At 35.2% G+C, this 26,683-nt stretch overlaps 2 protein-coding genes across 2 annotated transcripts in view; one reads left to right on the top strand and one right to left on the bottom strand.

Annotated features, from left to right (window-relative positions):
• The window catches only part of LOC135839178 (agrin), a 200,655-nt gene that overhangs the window by 69,566 nt on the left and 104,406 nt on the right, over window positions 1-26,683 (top strand). The window contains exon 2 of the mRNA XM_065355090.1: window positions 16,642-16,688. The gene's annotated coding sequence lies outside the window, so the exon portion shown is untranslated. The remainder of the gene's footprint in view (window positions 1-16,641; window positions 16,689-26,683) is intronic.
• The window catches only part of LOC135839174 (C3 and PZP-like alpha-2-macroglobulin domain-containing protein 8), a 94,344-nt gene that overhangs the window by 32,976 nt on the left and 34,685 nt on the right, over window positions 1-26,683 (bottom strand). Inside the window, exon 3 of the mRNA XM_065355083.1 lies at window positions 22,693-22,874. Coding sequence (XP_065211155.1) covers window positions 22,693-22,874 — 182 coding nt within the window. The remainder of the gene's footprint in view (window positions 1-22,692; window positions 22,875-26,683) is intronic.

The raw sequence follows: 26,683 nt of genomic DNA, 5'->3' as shown, positions 1-26,683 counted from the left end.
TTGTACTGGTCAACACTTCTTTGCGAAGTTTGGCTTCTTTATCAATTCTTAGCTTTATGTGGCGCATACGCCAAATAATGTCTGTGAATTTGAAAGAAACTTTGTATTTTGTACCCTCCTTTGAGTAAAAACAATTATTGTCAGACGATGTACTGATATGAAAAATCAATGTTTGAGGTACACGAACAAGACATTTACGATAATCTTCAAAACAACCCATCAATTCAGAAAGAGGTTTAATAATTGCAAAGTACCCCGAACTATTGATCAGACTTTTTGCTCCTTGATAAATATTCCAACCAGAAAGACTTTGAGCCATATTTGGTCTGAATGAAGCAAGACCTTTCATGGTTGTTGAAATACCTGGTTTACGAATATCATCAACTTTATGTTCGCCAACTTTGTATTCAATGAATTCAAATCGATGTAAAATACCATTCAGATCAAAATCAATTTTACTTGTATCGATGCTGGTGACAGCTGTAGCAGTACCATCGGTGGCTACGGTATTTACACTGATTTGACCAATAAACACAAGTCTACTTTCACAAGGTAAAGTAATGATATCTTCATTATAAACTGTAATGGGAAACTCCCCACCTGGTTGGTTAATGTTCTCAGATGAAGGAGGTCTATAGTCATAAAAATCATAACGTTCGAAGAAATTGTCATAATTTTCATTAGCGGGTGCCATAGTAATGATAATAACTTATCAGTGTTAGGTACCTCTATGTATAGTTTTTTTTGAACCAATTTCCTGTATACCTTATCAAATTAGGTCTCAGGTATTTATACTTTCTTCAAACTTCTTTTTATACTTGCATTCATCACTCTCAACATCAATAACCAGAAAACCAAACTGTTCACGCCAACAATTGTTGCACATTGTACGAAATTTCTCAACAGTGACATCTGTAACATATTCAGTATAAACTTGACGCAAATTCACTAAATCCTGCCTAAACAGAATTATATAATTGAAGTTTTCACGTATGCCGCTCTTTTTAGGTGTTTTTGTGTACGCTTGACTCAAGTAAAAGCAAGAAATATTGCGATGTCTGCCTCTGAGGAAAAAATTTGCAACTTTATCTTGCTTTTCAGTCAACACATCATCAAAAATCACAATGGAATCCATTTCCAAATCTTCAGGTTCAGGAAGAGATTCAACTTGTAGTTCTTGAATATTAATCATTTGCTTTCGACTTTTCTTATTTTTATTGTGTCCAGCTATGAGTTCACGCAGTGTTCCATACTTTTCCTGGTAACTTGTTTTCGAGCATAGATACAAATTTTTGTATGGTCTCATGTGTACCAACATGGTAAGAAGCAAGTTTGATTTCCCAGAACCACTAGGCCCAAACATACCACAACGGATCACATCAGGAAACATTTCTACTTTACGTTGTTTTTTCTTAACTTGATTGTCAAAATTGATCACTGTTATCGAATTTTTCAATCTACGTTTATCCATTACCAGTTGTAATATAATCATTCAACTTTTCACTAAGCAATGTAACCATAAGGAACTGTGTCAAAATTATCACAAATCACACGTTTATCAAAGTTGAATCCAAACTTCTTTGTCTGTTCAGTGTTGACCAATTGCTTAGTCTTCACATCTCGAACAATATTCTTATCAACAGTGATCACGTTTGGAAATTCCTTATCAATCATCAGTTCCATGACGGATCCGGTGATTTTCTTCGCATTGGTATAGTGTAGAGTGAAACCTTTCACCTTGAGACATTCTTTACCAGTGTTTGTCTTGTAGTAGTAAGATTTAGGACCTGAGGCTATGAATTTGGTAATGTAACCTCCTTTCAGCTCATCAGTCCACTCACCCAACAAGTCACCGGTTGTCATGGTATTGGTTCCATTGTCTACATATATTATCGAGTCAGTGTCGCAATAAAGAACTGCTTCATTTAATTTTGACAACTGATCGTAAAGTCTAAGCCGGGCATTAGCAGTTGTGAAAGCTGCAACGTAAATATTGGTCTTATAGTTGCGTTCAACGTATTGATCCTTGAATTTGTAATTCACTTGAACCATTTCCTCAGATAATGGAAACACATGAACATTTGTCAGCTTATCATCCAGGAGAATTTTATAGAAACGACATGGATCCGTTAAGTATTCGGTATTACCCATGTTGTCTCGCTGTCCAAATTTACCCCAAAGTGAATTGAGGCATAATTTGGCCACAGCCCTTCTTCCTGGATTATAGGCAATCTTGTCAATATCCAAATCAATACCTTGATCACATTTCACAGCTGCGACATAAGCTTCTTTGGTTGGATATGAGTGCTCACTAGATTCCAATTTCACTTTCAAGAAATAGGTAATGTAGTCTTTCCACAAATCAGTTGATTTGTCAAAATGCCACACTTCGTATGTTTCCAGCACTTCATAACCCATCTCAATAGCTTTGTTCATTTCTCTAGTGGACCAAGTACCTACAAATTCACGTTCTGCATCTGTGTGGGTACACCTAGGCTGATTATCAATGGCACATTTCACGCATATAGTGAACAATAATTTTTCACTCTTGCTCATCTGTACACGACATGGAAGAACCGGAATGTAGAGATCACGAGGTGGTAGGACTTTGCATTTAACAAATCCAAACCAATTCGGATCGTAACATGGCGGATTCAAAATCTTCATCGGATGTCCAATTGGATACGGATCATAATACATTACGGTCGGATACAGTGAACAGACATCTATATACTTGATTTTTCCATCAACACCATCAACTGTCTTCTTTAATTTGAAGACTTCCGTACGCCCACCAAAGAATGCATCACGTGGATTCAGCGGCTCTATTACTTGGTTGTTGATCAAGTAACGGTTCTTAGAGTATTCGCGAGTTTTTTTCCATTTACATTCCCACATCTCAACTACAGTGTACCCAGCTCTTTGAAGCTGTTCCGTTCTCTCCACAGTTTTCTGGTATAGATCACCCATGCATTCGTGATTCACCCGGTTAGTGGTTTCTTCATCGAAGCAATCAGGACATCCATGCCAGAAACAACCGTGGAATTGGTAAACTGTATTGGATGTGGAATCAAAGCCATCAACTTTAGCTCCACATATTCGTTTCTCACCTCCATTGCTAGCGTGAACAATATTAGGATTGTCAAATGAGTTGAGCCAAGATATTGAAACCTTAGAAAACTGATCGTGAAACTCCTTGTTGTCCACAGCTATTGTATTAGGCTTCAAGTATTTACTTCTATACAAAGCCATACAATCACTAGCAATGGTGGTATAACAGAATGGATCCAAATTGCCACTATCCAAAAAGTCCTCCCTGAATTTCAAGCATCCACGGCGCAGAATATCAACATCTGAACTACAATACTGAAACAGTTCACTTTTCATATCGAACTGGTAATGTTCTTCAGCCTTTTGTTTGTGCCAGTCGAGGAAATCTTTGCGTGCTTCTGCTTTCATTCGGTCAGGACAGTAATAATGTGCAGCTGGAATGTCTCCCACGTAATTTTCATTTTCTTTTGTATTGAAGAGATGAGGAAAGTAACCTTTCTTCAACTCAGTCAATCCGAAAGTTTTTGGAAAATCTGCCAGTGGTGACGCAATAAAGTTGTGGCTGTCAATGATTCGTAAATTTAGTGGTCCAATCTTCAGCATCATCACCTTACTACCTGAGAAAATTGCTTCTGGTTCAATTGTATTCTTTATGCAATATTGCAAAATGAAATAACTATCGTAACCTCGGGCATAGTGTGCAATTGCAGTGTAGTCCTTGTGCTGTTTATCAACAAGCCATGCACAAAACTCTTCGTTTGATTCAAACCAACGTATGTTGTTGTTGAAATCACGTGTAATTATCAAGTTAGGTACATGTTGGCCTGTTTCTTGTTGACACTCGTAATCGAAAAATATATATTTTTCGGTGTAAGTGCAACGTTTGTTTTCCCTTGTACACCAGCTGGGACCACAATTCTTACACTTATATGCACATCTACCACCCATAGCAGGAATGTCCTTCATGAAGCATTTATGTATAGCTGTATCAACATGTTGTTTGCAATTCCCACACTCGGAGTAACCACATTTATGGTCTACATCTGAACGCTGAACAACATTACTACAACCAATACATTTAAACTCTTCTTTGCAGACAGTCTCTTTATGTTTTTTCATGCAGTCCTTGTTGACACAATATCGGTTGCAGTCTGTACAAAGAACACGTTTCACATCGCTGTGTACAAGTTCATTGCATAGCTTACACTTTTTACCACCTGTACAGTTTGGATGTTCATCTGGATTCTGATAACCTGAATTACAAAGTTCACAGTAGTATACACTACCATAAAACCCTTTCATCGAATTAATTGTGTCAAAATGATTACCATCCTTATACAGGTAGATTTTCATTTCTTTTTCAATACCACTATAAATTCGAGGGTTATTAACTATGGCTTCAATGACCACAATTTGAATATCCAGGTATTCCTCAACAAATTTCATGTTGGCTATGGTCAAACCATTTTCACATGTGAAACCATCACCAGCATACCTATCAACCAATTGATTGTGCAACTTATTGGTTAGTCTGTTTTGAATTGGCTTACCTTTTCGTGTATCCTTAATTTGAGAATCATTCAAAGTTTCGTCCAAAATTTTATCAGTATGATGAGTCATACCAACAATAACAGCTCGTAAACCACATAACTTGTCATCATTTTTGATTTGGTTGATGCTGGTCTTTGTATGTTTATTCTTGGCCAAATTCAAGATCTTTGTTCGGCCTTCACCCCGTGGAATTTTGATCGTTTGAACGTGGAACTTGCATGCAAAAAGATCCACAGTTTCATCCGAAGTCAAAATTTGTTCCAACTTCTCCTTCAATGATTCAACATGGTCGTTTGTTTGAAGACCTGTTCGAATCGGTTGATTTAGAGCAGGGTTTGTAACCTGAAGGTCAATGAAATCACCAGATATGAAACCGGATTTTGTCTTGGCATATTCCATCATCTCATTCAGTGCTCTTGAGATGAGATCAACTCTAGGTAGTTTTTCAATATTTTTCCTCAACGTAATTCTATAAGAATGTTCTGTTAGGCCAAACTTTGCTCTTATCAATGCATCAACAAGAGTAACATTGATATATTGTAAAGCTACAGTACCTGGAGGTAAATCTTCATCATCGTCGTCACTATTGGTATCATCAGCAGCAGCGTCAACTGTAGGAGCATTAGTATTGGATGTAGAAGCACTAGTGCTGGCAACATTACCACCTCCACCTCCACCAATATATACTCTTTCAGCTTCTTCTTCTTCTTCTACTGGTTGAATACCGTGATCTGGATTGCCATGATCTGAATCATCATCACCATCACTGCTATTGTCACTATCAGGGTTGTCATCATTTGGTCCACTGTCTGAATCATCGTCATTTGAATCATCGTCATCTGAATCATCGTCATCTGAATCATCGTCAGTCGAGTCATCTGAACTATCATCATCATTGGTTGAAATTGTTGAGGTGTTAGAGGAGGTACTTTCCGTATCACCACCACCACCACCACCACCATTCAACAAATCTTCCAAAAACTGATCCATTTCAATTTCATTTGGTTCAGCTGGTATCATATTCGGGTTGTCATCTCCATGAATAATTTCACCGCTACCAGCCCTTGCGTTATGATATTTATCAAGGCGCTGGGGTCTGGTAGGTTTTCGGGTAACCAAATACTCCAGAGGATCCACTTCATTCGTAATTTTAATGCAAGGTTTTGGAAACTCTGGGTAATATTTGGGCATACCAGGTCGTGGTGCATGAGGTCGATACAGCGGCACGGGTCTGCTGAAGATTTCTTTAATCTTATCAGCCCGAGATACCATAGGAGTATTCACAACTGGAGGGTCTATATACATCTCCACAGAATCGATCTCTGGCTCCACAACTTGTCTATGCGGTTCCAAAAACGGTGTCGGATCATTATTTGAACCGAAAAATATATCCAATACATTTCTCGGTTCAGGCTGTTCTTCTTCAATAAGGTTGGGTAAAAGATTCTCAGGGAATAACTCTTCAAGCAATTCTCGTTGAGGTTCAGGAATTGAGTCATCACCCAACTCCATATTCTCAAGAACTTGTTCAAGAGTATCTTTCTCTGGTACCTCTACCTCAACCTCCATCTCCATCTGTATTACTACCTGTTCTTCTTCTTCTTCACCAGCCATTTCAGCTAAAATTCCATCTACAGCATTTCTGGTCTCCTCCTTAGTGTAAAGTCCATAATCCTGGGTAGCTGGTTGTTGAATAATTTCTTCATCATCATCGATTTCCATCTCAGCAATTAAATCTTGGAGTTTATCTGCAGGTTGTGGTGGTGGTGGTGGTGGTGGTAGTTGTTGACATTCTTCTTCAATACTAGGAACTCCTGAAACAAAAGAAATCGCTTCTGCTGGCCTTCCAGCAAGATTAGTAGCATCATCTTCATCTTCCGTATCACTATAGTCAACTAACTTGAATTTCATTTTTTTAGAACCTACATTATTAATAATTTTAACACTAGAAGTCGATTTTTTACGTTTTAAACTTTTTTTGGTCCCTACTTTATCACTATTTAAATCTACAGTATCTAAGCTAGCTAAGTAAGCACCAAGTCCTGGTCGTTGCCAACCATTCCTCGGTGCAGATTTATTAAATAAACTATTACTAAATGGGAAAATTTCCCCTAAATTAAAATTATCATTACCTACACTATTATCTAACGCTAACACTAACTGCAGTTTATTCATATTGAAATAATTCTTGATTCCCTTCTGCTTTGCCAAAACCCTCAACTCAACCACTTTGTATTGATTGTAATCAATACTAGGTGGCTGAATGGGAGCTGCAGCTGCAGCAGTTGGTTCACAAGCATTATTTGAATCAAATAAGCTGCAGTGAAAAGGGAAAATGTTCCCTATAAGATGACTATTCAACAAGTTGAATAGATCATCTTTTTTCATTGCATGATGAAAACGAAGTGTGCTCTTCTTTGCTTCATCACTCAGTTGTTGTACTGTGTAGCCCTGAAAAGGACTGACCACAGTACAACAAGAAGCTCCAAGAGCTGCATTGAATTCTGCATTTGAAGTAGTAGTAGCCATCATATTACCAGTCAGCAAGAGATGTTGGCAGGAAGACATTCTAGAGCACATTAACTTTTCTCCAGGGCTTAAAACCACCAAAACCAAAACCAAATAAAACCACCATAACCATTGTTTTTAATTGGTTTTAACCAATACGACAACCATTTCAACTTCTTTTTGTAAATTTCAAAAACAACAACAACAAAAAACCAATATATTTGAAAAAAATGAAAACCAATTCATTTAAAAACAACCATTTGGGAAAAAAATTTGAATTGAAACAACCACAACCACCAAAAAGTGTGTTCTTTAGAGAAAACCACAACCACAAGAACCATTTCAATTTTCAAATGTAACCATAACCAATAACAACCAATTCATGAAATGGTTCTTTTTGGTTTTTGCAATTTTTTTTCAATTTTTCCAGATCTGTGATGGAAATTTTCTAGTTTTTTGTCTCAAATCATACTTTTAGTAGTCCTGAATTAGTTTTTCTATAAATTTATTTGAAAATCAAAATTGTTTTTGATATCAAAACCACCACAACCACCAAAACCATTTGAAAATTTGAAATGGTTTTTGATGTGAAAAACCACCACTACCGCAAAAAAAAACTATTATTACGGAACCAAAACCACATCCACACCTTATTGAAAAAAATTGAAACCATTTCAAAACCAGAACCAGAAAAACTTTGAAACCTAAACCTTAAAACCAATTGGAACCGTTATGGTTTGTGATTAGAAAACCAATTCAGAAACCATAACCAAAAACCATTATTTTTGAGTCTTTTAAAAACCACCTACCACAACAACCAATAAAATCCAAATGGTTTTAAGCCCTGCTTTTCTCTCTCACCACAACTCTATTTATAGTTTTTTCACAGACCCTTCTGGGCTATCTGCTCTCTGATTGGCTGATTGGAAAAATCCAATCAACCAATCACAGCACAGCACAGTTGCACTGGCATTCCCTTCTGTTTGAATCACTAAGAGTCATTTTTCCCTTGCACACTTCAAACAGAAGTTTATCTGCACACACAGCTGCATAAATCATTAAAGATTTTGCTGTATTGTGATTGGTTGAAATTCAGCCAATCACAAAGCAGATAGCTCAAATAGATTTGAGAAAAAACTATAAATACTGGTTACATAACTCAAGTTAATCATTTACTCTTCAGCTGTCACTCTGACAAGTGCTTATATACACATAAGAGGGAAAAATTATGAAAAAAACTGGTAGATGCAGAAATGATTTGTGAAGAAGAAAAATTTGCCAACATGTTTTGTGTAGTAAATTATTTTCTTCACAAATCATTTCTGCATCTCCATGTGTACACTGAAGAGAAAAAACAGTACATGCAGAAATGATCCGTGCAGAAAAAAATTTACCAACATGTTTTGTGTAGTAAACTTTTTTCCTTCACAGATCGTTTCTGCATCTTATGTTTTTCTCTTCATGTACTCCACACACCTCCCAAAAAATGGTAGAGAAACTCTACATACTTCCAGAGATGGTTTATGATCATCATTAACCACCACAAGGAAGGCCAGGGAACCCTGGTCTTTTACCAAAAATGGTAGACTTCAGTCTACATACCTCTGGTGGAGGGCCAGACCTCAATTCATTCGAGAATAGGATGAAATATTTAAATTTCAAACCATCTGGTCTTGATTTGAAAAGCAGAGCTGCTTTCCACCTTATATAGACATGGCTACATACTTTATCTAAGAGTAGTAAAGTATACCATTCAACAATGCAGGGTAGGGTATACACTTATAGTGCACTGCTACATAAACGGCAACTCGGCAACTGGCAACTAGCAACCATCAAAAACCGAGCAACTTGCCGTTTCCACCAAAAGTTGTCGCTACATAGAAAAGCAACTAATAGCGTGAATGTTTTCTTGTAAGCCCAAAAAAAAAAGTTTACATTGATGATAAGAATGATAATTTTCGGTGGATTTCTAATTTGCTAGCTTGGAATTTAAAATTTTTCATTAATTAAATTAAATTTAGTTGTTAATTACAATTTTCTGAAAAAGTGAAAATGGCTAGTGATGATTGTGTAGTAATGGTGAAGTCAGGAGCAAAACGAGTGCGAATAACTATCGACTTGAATGCCACCGATCTTGATTCTGATGACGAATTCGAGGAATGGTTTTTGGAATCTACGCTGAAAAAATTGGGAATCGGTAAACGTACTATGTGGATGCACCCTATGAATAGAAAACGAGAAGTTGACGGCGAATATGTCCGTTTATGCATCCCTCTTCGAGAGTACCCCGACAGATTTTTCAAGTATTACCGAATGACAATTCCAACGCACGACTACATCTTGAATGCAATTAAGGATGACCTGATGAAATACTCGAATCGACCATCCATTTGTCCAGGAGAACGATTGGCGGTTACCTTGAAGTAATAATATTAAGCTTTTTGTGATATCTGCGGTCATTCTCATTACAATTACATAATGACTAATGTACGTAATCACTCTGTACTTTCTTACAGGTATCTATCCACAGGGTTGTCATTCGAGCATATTGCGCAAACGTTCCTAATGCATCATTACACGGTGGGTTTGATTGTAGATGAAACATGCAAAGCGATTTTCAATCGACTAAAAGATGAACATTTGGCAGTTCCATCACCGGAGGGTTTCAAAAGAATTGCTGCAGATTACGATATGCTATGGCAGTTTCCTAACTGCATTGGTGAGTTGATTTTTACGGCATATCACACATCAATTTCATTGAATTGAAAGAGTGGTAATTATTCGTTCTCATGTTTCTAGGCAGTTTGGACGGAAAACATGTCCGCATCCGACGCCCGCCACGTAGTGGATCAATGTTCTACAACTACAAGCATTTTTACTCGATTGTGTTGCAAGCAGTCGCTGATGCGCGTTATCGGTTTGTCTTTATAGATGTTGGTTCGTACGGCAAACAAAGCGACGGAGGAATATTTGCCGCCAGCTCTCTCAGTTCATTTGTAGACAACAAAGATAATTTCCCACCAGATCCCATCGTTGATGGATTAAACATCCGCCTTCCTTATGCGTTCCTATGCGACGACGCCTATCCTTTGAAACCAAATATGTTGAAACCATTCAGTGGCGGAAATTTGACAAAGGAGCAAGACATATACAACGGACGCCTATCAAGAGCACGTAGGTGTGTAGAGTGCGCGTTTGGGATTGCAGCAAATAAATGGCGAATATTGTTGAAATCTATTGAGACACAGGCAGATTATAAGCCAGAAACGATAGTGAAAGCGATCTGCGTGCTGCACAATGTAGTAATAAACCGAGAAGGCGTTGATAATGAAATTTTAGCAGCTGTCGAAAGGAAAGTAAAACTTCGAGATTCAAAAATGCAACCTGTCAATGCAGGTAGACGTTATAACCATGCTCCTGGCACCGCAGCTGCAATTCGTAATTTGTGGATGCAATACTTTAACAGTCAGGTGGGTTCGGTATCGTGGCAGGATAGATACATAAAAGTAAAATGATCACGTCTATCTCTCCCCTATGTATTTATTTTGAGTAACAGCACTTACACATTACTTATGTATTTGATTTCGAATGTATAATTTGTAATTCAATGTGTGTGCCTGTGATTGCAAATAAACATTATTTATTTATTGACGTATCGTATTCTTCTAACAACTTCATTTTCAACGTTAATATATATTTCACGAGGCAAATAAAATCCGATTAATGAAACAGAAATGTGTAAAAAATGAAAACTTTAATCATAAAACAGTCAGTACAGAAGTAACAACATTTGTGAAGAGTACAAGTATTCGAGATAACACTACGTCAAGTGTAAATAACAGTATCATTAGAAATAATGAAAAGTTAACACATAAGTAAAAAACTCAACACAAAGGTAAAGAAAAACTTATCGTAATAGGAAACACTAATGTACAGGTTTGATTAACATAAAAATTATAACTCATAATGTAAGTATGCCCGTAAGAGTAAAAAAAAGTAGGGTCAATCAAAAAGAATAATGTTTGTCAAAATGTAATTGATGAAAAACAAATTTTCAGCAATACAACGATCGATTAAATTTCGAAGTGTGGTCCTCAGAATTGAGTAATATCTCTGTATTATACATTTCAAGTTGTATTCCTTCCCAGAACATAAACAAACGAAAACATCGAGAAATTTTGAACGGTTGCAAGTACAGCTTTTGGTAATAGCTCATTTTAAAGAGGATGAAATTCCGAACATTCTGCTGTATCAAAATACCTATAAGTTCGATGAAAATTTCAAGTTTTTCTAGTTTAAAGATTACGTACATAGTATGCAAAAATCACTAACATAGAGGTATTCATAAAATCGTTATTTTTTCGCGAAATGCTAAAAATTTGATATCAAGGGATAGGGAATTTCATCATCTTCAATTTGAGACTACGCTAAAGTTCACCGAATCACGCGAACAATCGAAAAAATACCATTTTTTTACATGAAAAATTAGATGCGTACTTACAGAGTTTGGTTTGTTTACGTTCTGGGAAAGGAATACTCAAAGCAAGACGTACAAAATCGAGGCATTAAAATATCAAAATAAAAACTAGTCTGTTACTTCGTCAAATTTTCTAATGCTTCGCCTTCGCGTTGCTCTTTTTCAGATTTTAAATGGTCATCCACGACTTGCAACAGTTTCATATGCAGTGCTAACTGGTCCACACTTTTTTGCACATAAGGGTGAAGGGATCGCAATAGTCGCATTGCTGTATCGTTTTCTAGTTCGCGATTTTTTTCTCTAGTTTGAAACACCTTCAATTTCCTCTCTTCAACATCCAACGCCCTCTGCGCGACTGTTTTCCTTCTTGTATTCGTATTATTTCCGCCATCAGGAGGCAAAGTTTTCCCTAGAAAAAATTGGTATCAACATTGTATCACTGCTTAGTAACAAAGAATGTTTTTTTTTTTTTACATACTTGTATTAGGACCAATCTCAGTATCATCATCATTATCATCGGATGAAAGCGCGAGATCATCAAGCATATCGAAATCGTCATCGGCCATCGAGTTTTGAGCGGGTGTTTGAGCTGGTGGTGAAGAACTAGTCGAAGCTGGTGTGGTATGAGTAGATGTAGAAGCAGAAGCTGGAGTAACACTAACACGAGTAGCAGACGGATGCACACGAGCAGATGGAGTAATACGATTCAAAGATGCAGTTTTCTTCGGATTTAGGTTCGGATTTAGGCGTTTCACAGGTTTCACTTTCAAATTTAAGTTTCCGGTAGTTCTTCTCGGTTTAACGATGTTTATTAAAAATCTCAATTTTTCAAAGGGTGCCCAAGTTCCCGTATACACATCTGTTTCCCCGTCACTTCCACTACCACTGCTTTTTTTCAAGCATTTCTTAAGTTCCCTGCTGAAAATAGTCCGCATGTTCTTCCATATGGCTTTCACTGAAAACACTGCAAAAAACAATACAATAATTAATATTTTGAGAACTGCAGCTGGCACTGCAACTGAAACGCAGTACTAGTATTGCAATACATACCATCAGAATTCATGCTTTCCGCAATTTCTTCCCATATCATATCTTTTTCTTTACTTCGGTATTGAGAGTAGTTTTTGGAATTCATATCCCACAGTACAGGCTTTGCCTGAACTAAATCTATTAGTTCAGCCCTATGATCCTCATCGACAATCACTTCTTCACTTTGTTCTATCATCTTTTTTAGTTTTTTTAACCGTAATTAAAATTTCATACAGAAAATACTCAGGAAACAAACTACGAGGTAATGTCCGAAAATGAGTCGACTGCATGTGATGTGAAAAACGCGCCAAGTATGGAAAGAAGTGATAACAAGTTGCCTTTTTCGTAGCAACTTGGCAACCAAATCAAAATTTTTTGATTTGGTTGCCAAGTTGCTAGTTGCCAGTTGCTGGTTGCCGAGTTGCCGCTTATGTAGCAGTCGACATAGACTAGCTGTGTACCAGAGCTCTGCTGTTCTGCATAATGAAAAGTCTGTCATACTACACCTGTATTTATAGTTTCTTAAGGATACCTTCTGGCCAATACTGCTCTCTGATTGGTCAGTTTGTATTAGCCTACCAACCAATCAGAATGCAGCATTTGTGTCAGTGCAGTCTCTTGAAAACTATAAATATAAGTACATTTCACTACTTTTAACATTCTGAACCTTTGAAGGCTTTGAATCAAGTTGCTGAGCAGTCAGCATGAGTATGAGTGTAGGCAAATAACCATAACGCTAAAATAACGAAATAAAGGTATGTTTCAGTTTCCGTTACTGAAAAGTTATTTTGGTGTACCTAGAAAGCTGAGGTCATGCTGATTCCAAAAATACCCCCACTTGCAACTTTTGGAGCTTTTGGAGAGCTTTTACAAAACCCTCAAAATGCCCTCAATTACACCCTCTGTTTGAAAAAAGAATCGATTTGCCCATATTTTCAGTAAAACTAAGCAATTTTTTTATTACTGCAACTTTTAAAGAGCTGTAGTTTTAAAACTAAGCGTCCTACAAAAATTTCACGCGAATGAAATTGTAGAGAATTCAATTCTCTTTCAGATCACTCTCATCAGATTTTTGCTAGGACGTACGGTTCGTCCAGTCTATGCGAAAAACTAAAAGACAAAACCGTTTTTCCAAGTAATTTTTTTCCTACTCCCACTTTAAAAGAGCTGTAGTTTCAAAACTGAACGTCCTATGAAAATTTCACGCGAATGAAATTGTAGAGAATTAAATTCTCTTTCAGATCACTCTCATCAGATTTTTGCTAGGACGTACGGTTCGTGCAGTATATACGAAAAACTAAAAGACAAAACCATTTTTTCAAGTAATTTTTTTCTACTTCAACTTTTGAAGTGCTGGTTAGGTTAGGTTTAAATACACATAGTCAACACACCTCAGTTAGGTTAGGTTCAAATACACATCGTCAACACACAGGACACTTTAGCCAGTCCAGTCTAGGACCCCCAAAGTTATCCATGTAAAAAAAAAATGATGAAAAATAAAAATGCAAAAAAATTTGAAAAAAAAAAAAAAAAGTAGAGGGGACACTTTGGGTTGGCGCCGGAAAGTCTAGGACCCCCAAAGTGACCCGCCTACTACTTTCCTCATTATGCATAATTTTTTCAATTTTGTTTTTCTTCCTTTTATTATTATTGTTATTGTTTTCCGGTTCTAGCCTATAAAAATAGCTCGAGGTGAAAGGTGCCATTTGTTACCCTTGAGACCTTTCACGACCTTTCTGTCTTCGCTACTCTGTTGGGGAACATAAATCGGCCAGACATTTTTTTGGAGGGTTTTAAGCATCATACGCACTACACCTGCGATGATATGTATTATGTATATGGTTATCGTACTTGAAAATACGAGAGGTTGCTTGATAAGAAATGCATCCTATCACCTGTAAAATTCAAGGAATGGGGACACAGTGACTGAGAGACGACGTTAGTGTAATTTTGTGGCCTGTAGTGGGTACTCTTCATTGGAAAGTATGCAAATTTCTCAAATTACGAGTATTCTTATTCATTCGTAAGTATTTTATCCAAAAGTGTTTATCTAAAAGGCGCGCATGTGCCTATATAATCCGAATAATTCTACTTCTTGGCATGAATAGTGTTGAAGAATGAGAATGAGCGACTGTAATTAAAAGAATGGAAATGAGACAATTAACTAAGTATGAGGGTTTTGATTAAGTCATTTGACGAAGATGGATGGGATTAATTTTGTGCTGTCTGGAAGACATAAAATATCTTTATAAAGAAGAAAACCCACCTCTACTGTGGTTAAATTTGTAGAATTTTAGTTTAACTCTTTTTTGTAACGATTATGGTGACCTTGCTGAGGCACTTGATTAACCCAAAACAAAGGTACAGACACAGAAATATTAAAATCAGTTCCCCTCACTCTCGCGACTTCCTACCTGGACTCGATTGACTCTTCCTTCTGGGGAATGGTCTAAGAAATGTTGTAAGAAGAGAGAAAGAAAGAGGAAGATATGGTTATTTCTAAAACATTATGTGTAAAACGTTGTCCTGATTGACAATGTATATTGTATGTACATACAATTGTACAATGGCAATTTGAAAATTGATTTTGGATTTTATTGATTCTAGGTACTTATAGAGTGAAGACTTCTAAAGTTTCAAAAGTTTGTGGTTGGAACTTGAAAAGTGTTTGAAAAAGAAATTCAAAAAACGTCTAAAAACCAAATTGTTTGGGAATCTGCGCGAAAAAAACATTGAACACTATTTCCCACGTATAGGAGTAGAGAAATGATTAGATTTTATGAATATTTATTTGAATGGATGAATAATTTTTCGACATTTTCTAGCTATTTTTTCTTCAGGGAAATAGTACCTAAGTATGATCCTTTTTCCGTTAAACGAATTGCTGAAAATGTCAATTTTGATTTTTAAAGCTAAAAATTTTGAAAAATTGTAACGAGGTGGTTTAGAAAATTGAAAAAATTAACCGGAGACAATATTCTTCATCTGCTTTAATACGAGTACAGTTTTGACAGCAACAAATACTTTCTTATAACAAACAGATGATGCATATTAGGTACAGGAGAACTTTTTGACGGTATATACCTACCGTGTAATTGCATTGTTTGCTTTTTTTTTGTGTGTGGTTAAATTGCTATGAAAATTTCATGGATGCCTGAGATTATGTCGGAAATTACAGCGATGGATTCATTAGGAAGGAAATAACGTTTATTGAAATATCAATTTGTTATGAAGTACATGATGAAAACGCGGTGTAGGTAACTTTATTAAAAAATATAGCTAAGTACCAACGGTTGGTGTTACAAAAATGAATTTAAACTGCGAAACGCCTCGAAGCCGCGACTATATAGCCCAGTATAATATTATCTACTCCATTGGGAACGTTGACTTTTTTAATATCTTTCATAAGCTCAGCATTTCTGTTTGAAAAACATGTTGCGAAAATTTCGCAAACAATCTATCAACCTTTTTTTTGAATTTTTGTGCACTTTTACGAGGCGTTTGCTTTAAATTACAAAAATATACTACGAGTCAAAATGATTGTTGTACGTATAGGTAAATTGGAAATTGGTACAAAACTCGATACGTTCACGATTTGCAATTTACAGTTTACAGCAGAAATTGCTAGTTGCTGAAAATTTGCTATACTTCGCTTGTGAAATGGAAAATGAATCGAGATTCCTGATTCAATTCAATTATCTCGGCAGCGAAGTTATAGGCGTGTATTTTTCACCTTTCCGTAGTGGAGCTATTTTCAGATTTTATTTTCAAACTCGGCTATCTCGTAAATTCGTCGAGATTGCGTTTCGATTTTATAAAGTTCCGCAAAAATTTTCACGTTACGGCCCACTTTTATGTTAATTTTGCGATTTGATAGCGAATATATGTCGATTCAAAATGGGGAAATCTTCGAAAAGGAAAATTATCGAATTAAACTCGCGCCCAAGTTATTCGACTCTTCGATTTTATTTTATTGCCTTAATTTTCGTTAATGATTTTTCTCTGTTTTTTTGTTGTTTATTTAGATACCGATCTGTACGATTGTGTTCATGGGACATTTTAAGAAACGGCGGTGAGTTTTTATTTACGTATTCCTATCTGCTTTATTTATTTTAGTTTGGTACTTGGAATTTTTTTCAATGTACGAAACGAATGAAATAATTTTTAGGCTATTTGCTTATAATTAAAATCTCGAGTAGACTTTAAGCTCGTCTTATTTAAACAAGAATGTAAAAAAATATTTCCAAGAAGATATTCCGACGTATTAGTTTAATAATGGCAATTTGTTTGAAACAACAGAGACTACTTGTACCTATACGTTGTTACCATCATTGCCAAAAACTCGAATGTACGAGTAAATTGAATGACGTGGGCAACGTTCAGTCTTGTTATAGGGTATTTGACCAATAAAGGTGAAAGCTATTGAATAGCAAAACCCTAAAACAGGTATCTAATTACTTTCGGTTTGATTTTGGTGTGACGGTTTTCTCCCTTTCATTGCGGATTCGCTGAGCAGCGTTACAAAAACCGTATAAACCGCAATTTTGCACTTACACTTAGAGGGTGTAAGTTTAGCTTTTGAAAAGCGGGGGCTATTGTACCGAATTACACGCGCAAATCAAACGCTTTTTAAATAATAGATTGAGTTGGTAGAACTCTCATTAAATCATTTTGACGAAGAGAAATTTTTCTCGCCTTTATTCGAATGCTGAGCTGTAAGTCGTATATGACGGAGACACGTTTTTAGAAAAGTACACCCGTCAAGGTTGTTACCATAGGCATATATCTACTTTCAACGACGACGCGAACTTTTTCATGAAGATCATTTCTCAAATAGCGTTCGAGAAAATAGGTAGCTAACGTCAACAGTTGGAGTATCGCATGTCACCTAATGAAATATGACCTTTTATTCGGCGAAAAAGTCCTTATTACGGTAACGGTAGCTACATTTCTCGTTGAAGAATTCCGATTACCTTTTTTTTCTCCCTTCTTTTTACTACTGCTCGTTTTTAATGAAAATTTACGAACATTTTAAAGTTACCGGTTTCAAATTCTTGAATTTCATACTCGTTATGAATTTTAATTAGGAAAAAAAAAAAATTAAAAATCGCATTTTCTTTCAACCGTACTTCTATGGATTTTTTTCAGAGGGCAAAAAAATGCACGGATGCGTGGAAAATATATTTTCAAAAAATACGTCGACGTCGGCTCTCTGTGAAATCCCCTAGTGATAACGGAAAATAACTGTACCAATATGACCACCGAATAGATCAGGTGTAGGTAGCCAGGTCGGTATATCTGTAGGCATGTGAATTTGCGTTGGCGCTTGGCGCGCGTTATACGCATAACTTACAGTGTTATTTACCCATCAGCAATGACAACTACGTATGCTGATATCTTATCACGCGTGAAGGTTCATTTTTGTATAGGTATGAAAAAATCTCGACATTTTCTGCTTTTATAGTCGTGTACTTTTTATAAAAAGTTTTGACATTTTTTACACAGTGTAAAGAAAGTTTCCTAGTTGAAGGGATCGTTGAATTTGACAAAAGTAGATATACGTGAATCGACAACTTGTCTTAATTTTCAATAATTTCACCGAACTGAGTTCTTTGGAGCTTACTGTTATTTATTTAGGTACATATTTATTTCATCTGATTCTGATTTTATAAAATGTATGATTCTCAAACTTGATGACCTGGTTCATGCCGAAATTATTCAAGGTCTGGAGTTGTAAGAAAGAAACGTGGCTGATTGCGTAAAGACCATGAGGTTTTTGGTAGTGCAATCAGATTCGATTCTATTTCATTTTTTTTTATTCGAATTTCATTTTGGTCATCATGTCATCACGAGGTTTCGAAAGTTTACGAAGTTTCTGTATTTTCCGAGTCTTTTTCAGCAAACCTAAAAACGTCATTATCAAAAGCCATATTTTGAAATCCTTTCAGTTTTTTTTTTTTTTTTTTTTTAGTTTTTCTTTAGTTTCTTCCCTCATTTATTTCTATTTTGTTTGGATAAATACTTATAAATTTCTAGTTCCTTGGTGCTCCGTTGAACAAGTGCCATAATTCGGAGTTGGCTCACTTTTTTGAAACATGAAGAGAGGATGGTTGGCTGGGAAGTCACTGAGGGGTTAAATCTAAAGAAAAAAAAATCAATGTTTAAACTCAACATTCTCAGTTGCGATCACTGCGTGAGACCATACTCACATAAGTTTTCAATTTTTTTCAAAATGGGTGGAGAGAAGGGGGTCTCAAGAGGTATTGTGGGGTCGTTACCAGGAAATGAATGGATATTTGAGCCCAGAACCTTTGGAAACCCCAACAGACAACTCTTCGCAATTCATTTTTAAGTTCGTATTATAGATTTAGGTACCTATTCTGGCCATATTTAAAGGAAGATGGATTTGGATTGAAAAAAAGAGTGAATTTTCAAACCTGTTGTCTTCAAATCAATAACTTTCCATATTTCATTCACTTTTGAAGTTTTTTTGAATTTTGTTCATAATTGAAGACCGTGCTCACGAGATGCGCTGAGACTTCATTTTTAAAAATTGGTTTATAATTACAAAGAGATAAAACAAGTCATGGACGTTGAAGATCGTACGCAGTTTTAAATTTTCCAAAATCATCCGAAAATGATGTAAATTGATGAAAAAAATCAAATGGCGAGTCATTATTCCAGAAAACCTCATTTCAAGTCACACTTGAATTGAAATCGTGTTTAAAGGCCCAACTTTGGCATACGTGGAAAAAAGTAAATGGTTTTTTGGGGCTCAAAAATTTTAAAAACACGTTGCAAAAAATGTCGAACAATACTTTTTTTAGCTCTAGTCAAAAGTGGCCTTCAAAATACAATGGTAATAAAACTCGATGGCATATTTCAAAATTTTAGAACTTTTTTGTTCAAAAAATGTTGGCCCAAAAAATACACATTTTTCCACGTTGAAAGGGGCCTCTAACAAGCTTTGATAGTTGGGAATATGATCTAGTAAAATCGGGCCTCTAAATTCAAAGGTTACCAGAAATGTTTCTTCCTGTGATAGTAACCGCAACAGGTGGTGGTTATTTTAGATTTTACTGAACCGTCGAAGGGAACTCTCGAAAATTAAAATTCAATGAAGTAAGGAAACTCAACTTATTTCACTAGTCACGTGGTATTCGTTGCGCATGTCGCACTTTTTGGTGTTAATAAAATTGCCCAACTAATTCGCCGTAAATATGGAGCAATCAAGCAGGTAGGTTAATTTGAATGGCGATGCAGATAATCAAAATACGTGATCTCGTATTTACGGCGAATCAGTTAGGCAATTTTATTAACACCGGAAAAATGTAACACGCATTTGGCATGTTGGCGTTGCAAAAAAATTAGGTAAGTACAGTTGATTTTTGAATTGGTACGTTTGCATTCCAAAACTTGTTTCAATTTTTGAGCGTTCTTATAAAGGAATAGAAATGCCGTTTGACTTTTCATGGTGATTGATAACTTCTGCTAGTATTTTGTTTCTTCCTTCCTTCCGCGTACATATTTTCCAGTCACTTGAACTTTTTTCTATTCTTTTTTTGAAATTGAGTGGTTGCGAAACCCTACCAAATGAATCGATTAAATAATGTTATCAGATTCTTTTTCAGAAATTGAATCCCATTATCATTTCGTCATCTGATCGACGGTAAATTTCATCAAAAGTAATGTATACGCCATTGTGGTGTCAATGTACGAGTAACAGAACCGCTACGTCTTATGATTGCATCTGTCGAGTAGCTTTGAAAATGTTTTGTCGAAGTAAATGCAAATAAAGCAGTAATTCTTGCATTCGATGCTGTGTGGTTGTTGAGATGAAATTTAAAATATCGCTGGCACTAGAGAACCTCTGCGTTGGGAAAAAGTAAATATCAATTTCTTCGGTCAATAAGGAAAATACCAGAATATACCGTAAACTTGTTCGTAAACCTAAATTTGTTGACGTTGGCGATAGTGGCGTTATCGTCACTTAAAGTAAATGTTATTTTAACAAAAATATAAAATAGAACTATCAACTACCGTTTAAACTACGTGAATGCGTAACATTAAAGTGAAACTTGGAAAAAGTGACAACCACTTGAGAAAACTTTTAATTACATTCTATTCGTAGTATTCGCCTTTGCCAACTTTAATAGCATTATAGTTAAACTGTAATTAAAATGGCGGTTTTTATAAATTACACTCTAACAATAGCAAGCTTTTAATGATTTATACACTGTGGAAAATAATTAAAAATCTCTATCCATTGCATCGCGGTGCAGTTTCATTTGCTCTCTGTGACGATGACGTCTCTATCGTGTTTATGACCACAGTGTGCAGCCGAAAGAATAATAAGAAACACTCGTATACATTACACGACGAAGAGGACTTTTTTTTTTTTTTAGATTATACCGCATTTATCATTGTATTAAATGGTGATGTGTCGTATATCGCTCGAATCGAATACGAACAGTGTAGAAAACACTTGGGAAGAATTCGCTCAACTTTTTAAATAAGTCTGGGTGTTTGATTCGTGTTATGTGTTTACCTGCTTAACGTTGCGGCCCGAATGTATATTGCTATTTTCTTTTGTTGAGTAACAAACGTACTTTTATGAGATCTTTTTACAGAAGGCAATGCGGCAGTGAATGGTCAGTTGGGATTTGTGTACTCCAATTTTCTTCTCTTCGACCTTTTTTCCTTTTTTTCCCTCTTTTTTTTCGATGGATAGTTCAACCCAGTATTTTCATTTTAGTATTACTATTTTATATTAAATTCGAAACAAAACTGCAAAAGAAATCGAAAAGTTTTTCTTTTTTTTTCAAGACCATCTTTTCATTTTGTTTAACACTGCTTCTTATTTTTTTTCCTCCAAGTTTTTTCATTGCCTTTTCCCTCCTCCTCGCTTCTCTACGAAATAGTTCGGCGTTGGAATATTTTTTGGAATGTTTCAAAATTCTGCTTACGTCGTACTTTATAAGTTATCACATTTTGATATGTTATTAATCTTTAGTTTTTCGCCTATGGTGAGATATTTGTTGAGTTTTTTGAAATGTTGACGTGTTGTTTGAAAATTCTGCTGTGATACTTTACGAACGCAAGTTTTTTTTTTAGTTTCAGTTTTTGAATAAGAAAATAGGTGAAGTTTGGAATGTAACGTGAATATACTCGTACCAACCCCCCCCCCATTCCCTTTTTTTACCCAAATTCGAAGTGTTTTTTTTCTCGTAAAAAGAGTTACATTTTACATGTGTAATAAAAATGACGAAGTTATGGAAAATTTCATAAAGATACATTCTTTGCATGCTTAGCTTTGCTGGTTTATCAACTTGCTTCGAAAAATTGTTTTGACTGAATGCGACATGTTAAGGTACATTTTTTCCAAGATGTTGGTCATATGTTTTTATATATCAAATGTAGTTCATGTCGAGTTGTATGAATGTGGAATTGTGGATGGATGTAGGCGAGTGTAAATAATTCTGTAAAAACTTGCGATGTGAGATGAAATAGCCATCAAATCAATTTCATTAATTCCAATTTTTCATAATTATTATGATAATGCAGATTTTCCGGATATTTTGGAAAACTCAAATCCTTCTAGGAGATTCAGTTTTTTGATTGAGAATCTCAACCTTTTTATGAGCTTTTATGAGTCCGCATGCATTTATATGTATTTCGCACCTTCGTAGTAATAATATTGGATCTAAAAAAAATAAATTTTACAGGAATTGATCTAAATTGAAAATTGCCAAAGAATTTATCAATTTTTGGGGGAAAAATGAAGAGGTCATATTTTTTTGAGATGTAATTTTACCTTATTGCTCCGAGGGTGTGATTTATATCATCACTGGCAAAATCTATGATTGTGTGATTAAGAAGTTTCCTTTTTGAGGAATGCCAATTTGAAATATATCAATGATTATTCTTTCAATACACATTTCCCTGCGAGTCAATATACTCGTGCTAGAATTTTCACAGTAGGAGAGGGAGGATGGTTAAAACACTTGTGATTTGTTTTGCTATCAAAAATTCGAAATGTTTGGTAAATTAAAATGACGCTGACAAATTGAACTCACCTTTAATCACCACTGTATTCTGGGCCAGTACATCAGTGGAAGACACCAAGTTAAATGGAGTTCCGGAAGAGCGTATCAATCTAAGCGTTACATTATGTTGTTCGTCTTTGGAATGAAAATGCACTAACGCGGTAGTACTCTGCCCCGGAACCACCACTTTCGGCAGTAAAATATTCATTCGCCTGTAAAACAAATGTTATATCTAATTAGACTGGTGTAAAACGAATTATTTCCGTATTAAAAATTAATTTGCTGCGAATAGCTTAGTAGGTAGAGGTACATATAATGAAGAAAAAAACAAATAAATAAAGGAACAGGCAGCTGTAGAAGTTGAAATTACCGCGCATAAGCATAGCGCGTTCCATTCGGCATATACTCAAGTTGCAACTTTGGTATGGTATGTACTATGTGTACCTTCGTATCGCGTATACCTTTTGATAAATATCTGAAGGAACGCTCCCGGTTCCAAATATCCCTTAATTTATAATGAAATCTAGTGGTTCGTAGGTAAAAGCGCGTGGGACATGTTTAGCATTTTTTTGCTACTTGGAGAATTTCCAGTTTATAAAGTTTATAAATCATTTATAATTTAGTGCTTATGCGCGCAAAAAATACTGTTTATATTCGAGTAGAGGGAAATTTTTATCGTAATTAAAACTTTTTCACGAGTAGAAGGCAAAAAGGTAGCCCCTGTGACGAATGCGAGATTTAATTTACTTTTGCTATTTTGGTAACCAATGCATAAACGAATTGGACCTTTTGCTCCTGAAACTTTAAGCTTCCTTTACTTTTCTGGCCCATGTTTCTCTCGATAAATCATGAATAGATTATACAATATTCTGCTAAAAACTCTAGACCTATTTTCGCAAGCCTAAATACTAGGCCTACTTTTCATCGTGCAATACGTTACGTTGTACCTTGGCGTAATATCTCTTTTCCTTAATACCGTGAAATCACTGCGATGGTTATTTAATAGTATTGAAAGCTGTTACTTTTTTTAAATGAGTTACAGCCTTATTAAAAGGTTATTTATTCTTATTTACTGAAACGATTGTTATAACACGACGATGGCGGGGTTTTTAGCGTGTTTTCTGCTGTAATGGTGCTGATGCTCCATTGTTCGACAATTAAAATTAAACCTACTGTTTCTTCTCATCATCGTTAGGTTTTTTTTTCATTTTTTCGTGTATATTTTTTGTTATTTATTTTCTTTGTTTGTTAGATAACCTTTTGTACATTTTTGTTTCATTTTGACACCTACCCACGCACCAGAGTGCCGTCTGTATAAATTTAATCTTTTACGAATTTGAGTTTTTAGAACTTCAAACCAAACTGTTGAAAAAGTTTCATCGTAAAGCAAAATCTTTTCTTGACTTTTTTTTTTTTTTTACAAATTTTCGAACAAATTTTTGGTAAAAGATTTAAATTTATTATTAGGTATCTACGTTGTGTTTGTCGTTAATTAACGTCGTCGAGTGACTTTTTATTGCTGTTTTATTTTTGGAAAAATTACCGAGAATTATGTGAGAATTTTGTTCTTTGTAGTTGATGAATTTCGTTTCTAATCGTTTATCTGGCCGAATAATTAGAGAAATGGCTAAAATTTAAATAAGCCATATTAATCGCTCGTTAAAGAACATTACGCTGTGGTAATTCGTTTTGGGGGAAAAAATTGAAATAATTTTATATGTTAATTACTTTTTGCGTTATTCGAAAGTAAAAAGAATCTTGTTTCATGGACTAATTCCTTTTTAATTGCTATAGCAAAAGCAAGAATAAAAAACTAACACACCCCTTTAAGTACGTGCATTTCATTTAAAGAACTTTTAATGCATTGGCTTCTGGTGCTTTGCGTTCGGTAAAATAACAAAGAGAACCGAGAGGGATAATTAAACAATAATTACGAGACGTGCAGGAAATGATGTAGGTATAGTAGGTAATGTTTTACTTCGAACTCTTTTGTACGAATAGGTACTGCGAGAGGCTGTAATCGATTTGAAAAATTCTATGATCTAACAGGATTAATTTGTATTTTGTAAAAATACAAGCGTAACAAATTTAGAACTGGTGCGAGGTATTGATGTTTACGAGGTGCATTTAATATACCAGTGATTTGCGTTCATTTTAGTCGGGTCTTTTTTTATTGGCGCTTTATCTCATTTACTCTGCAAAAAAGTTGTGTTGAATGTTACCTACGTTAAAAAGTGAAGCAGCTCACAGAAGTCTTTGGAATTTTCAATGGTCTCTTCAATTTTGAAGTTGAACTACCTACGTAAGATTGATTCGAGAAAAAAATACTTTTCTTGACCTTTAAGAATCATAAAAACGTGCTATTCCGTTGGTTTTCCGAAGAAAAAATGAACAATTTTTGATTAATATAAGTACTCAAAATTGGATTTTCAACTTTCGTGCAGCACAATTTTTAATGGAAAAATTTTCTGGATTTGATAGAAACTATTCTATTTTAGGTCATTTTTTGAGGGGATGTTCAATGAGAGGGTCAGTGAACTGTAAAAACAAGAACTCAGATCTTAAAAATCTTAATATTTTCATTTGAAAATTTGTTTTTTAATCTGTCAAAAGCATTGATTGGCCATTTGCATACTTTTGATGTTATTAGAAGTGTCCATAAACACTAATGAATTTAAACCGTTTATTAGGTCGGAGTGAAAAAATTCCGAATCTTGACGAAAATTGGATGATTATTTTTGCTTTGGGTGAGCAACTACAGAGAATTTTTTTAGCTTCCTTACCGTATTTTTGGTTACTCTTACCCGCTCAGAACTTCGCCACTCTCGTAAAAAGGTTAAATTTAAGTTCTTGAAGAACCTCCCTGACTCCTAGGAAATGACATTCAATACCACTTTTAGTTCAAAAATGTTGACGGGCCAAAAGTATTTAAAAAAAACACTCAACTATAATTGAGGAAATATGAACGCCTTGCAAGATAACGCCATCTTTCCTTTTCTAAATTTTCATTAGTTTTGAAAATTTTAAAATAGATTCACAAAAAAAAACGAATCTGGAAAAATTTTCAACTTTTGATCGCGTGCGCCTTCTTTTTAATCAGCATACACGTGACCACTGATATGATGGATGAAACTTCTATTGCATGAACTCCCCGTCCCCCACTTTCCAAAAAATGGACTATTCGAGCTTTAACCTAGGTATAAGTAACTAAATGATTTTATACTTTCATTTTTCTTCATTTGACATATGGTTCTTTTGGAAAGTGCATATTAAAACAAAACTACAAAAAAAAAAAGAACACCAATCATGGAAAATGTGTTGATTTTATTTTATTTTTCAATTTTCATTTTGGGTAATTTTTTGAATGTTTCAACGATTTTGGTTAGTGAAAAATCTTGAAACATTGATCAAAATATAAAGTTAAAATTTGGTTTACGCCTTACTTTTAGTTTTTAAAATGATTCGCTGGAATCTTTAGATGTTTTGATACCTTCGGTATATTTCAACTCTCCGTTGTTTGGATAGATTCCGTAAAAACATCAAAAATATGAATTTAGGCAAGGAGCATGTAGTAATGAATTTTTAAGAAACTTTTTTTTCCAAAAAATGGTTGTCATACATTTCGAGTGAATCCTTTGGGTATTTTAATGATTGAAGTAGTGAAATTTAGTACCTAATTGATTAGTACCATTCATTTCGCTTTTTGTTTTTCACTTGTGCCAACACTACTAGCTGATGTCATGTGAGCATTTATAATTATGCCAATGTTGTAATACCTCATTTGACGCGTATGTGGCTGCATGCGTTATTATTTTCACGGCGGTGATTAACAATAAAGGAGTTGAAAAGTATTAGTCTTTGGAAGAAATACCTTGATAATATTAATTACCAATGATATTTATTTTATCCTTTAATCTGGACGTGAGTTTAGCTACAGAGGGTTTATATAGTGCTACTCCCACCACACGCTACAAATTGCTATCTTTATCCCTTATAGTCATTACATTAATCCTGTGAGTTA

Source organism: Planococcus citri, chromosome 3 (genome assembly GCF_950023065.1).
Source record: "Planococcus citri chromosome 3, ihPlaCitr1.1, whole genome shotgun sequence".
Lineage (NCBI taxonomy): Eukaryota > Metazoa > Arthropoda > Insecta > Hemiptera > Pseudococcidae > Planococcus > Planococcus citri.
Note: the sequence above shows the minus strand (reverse complement) of the source record. Positions and strands in the feature narration are given on the sequence as shown.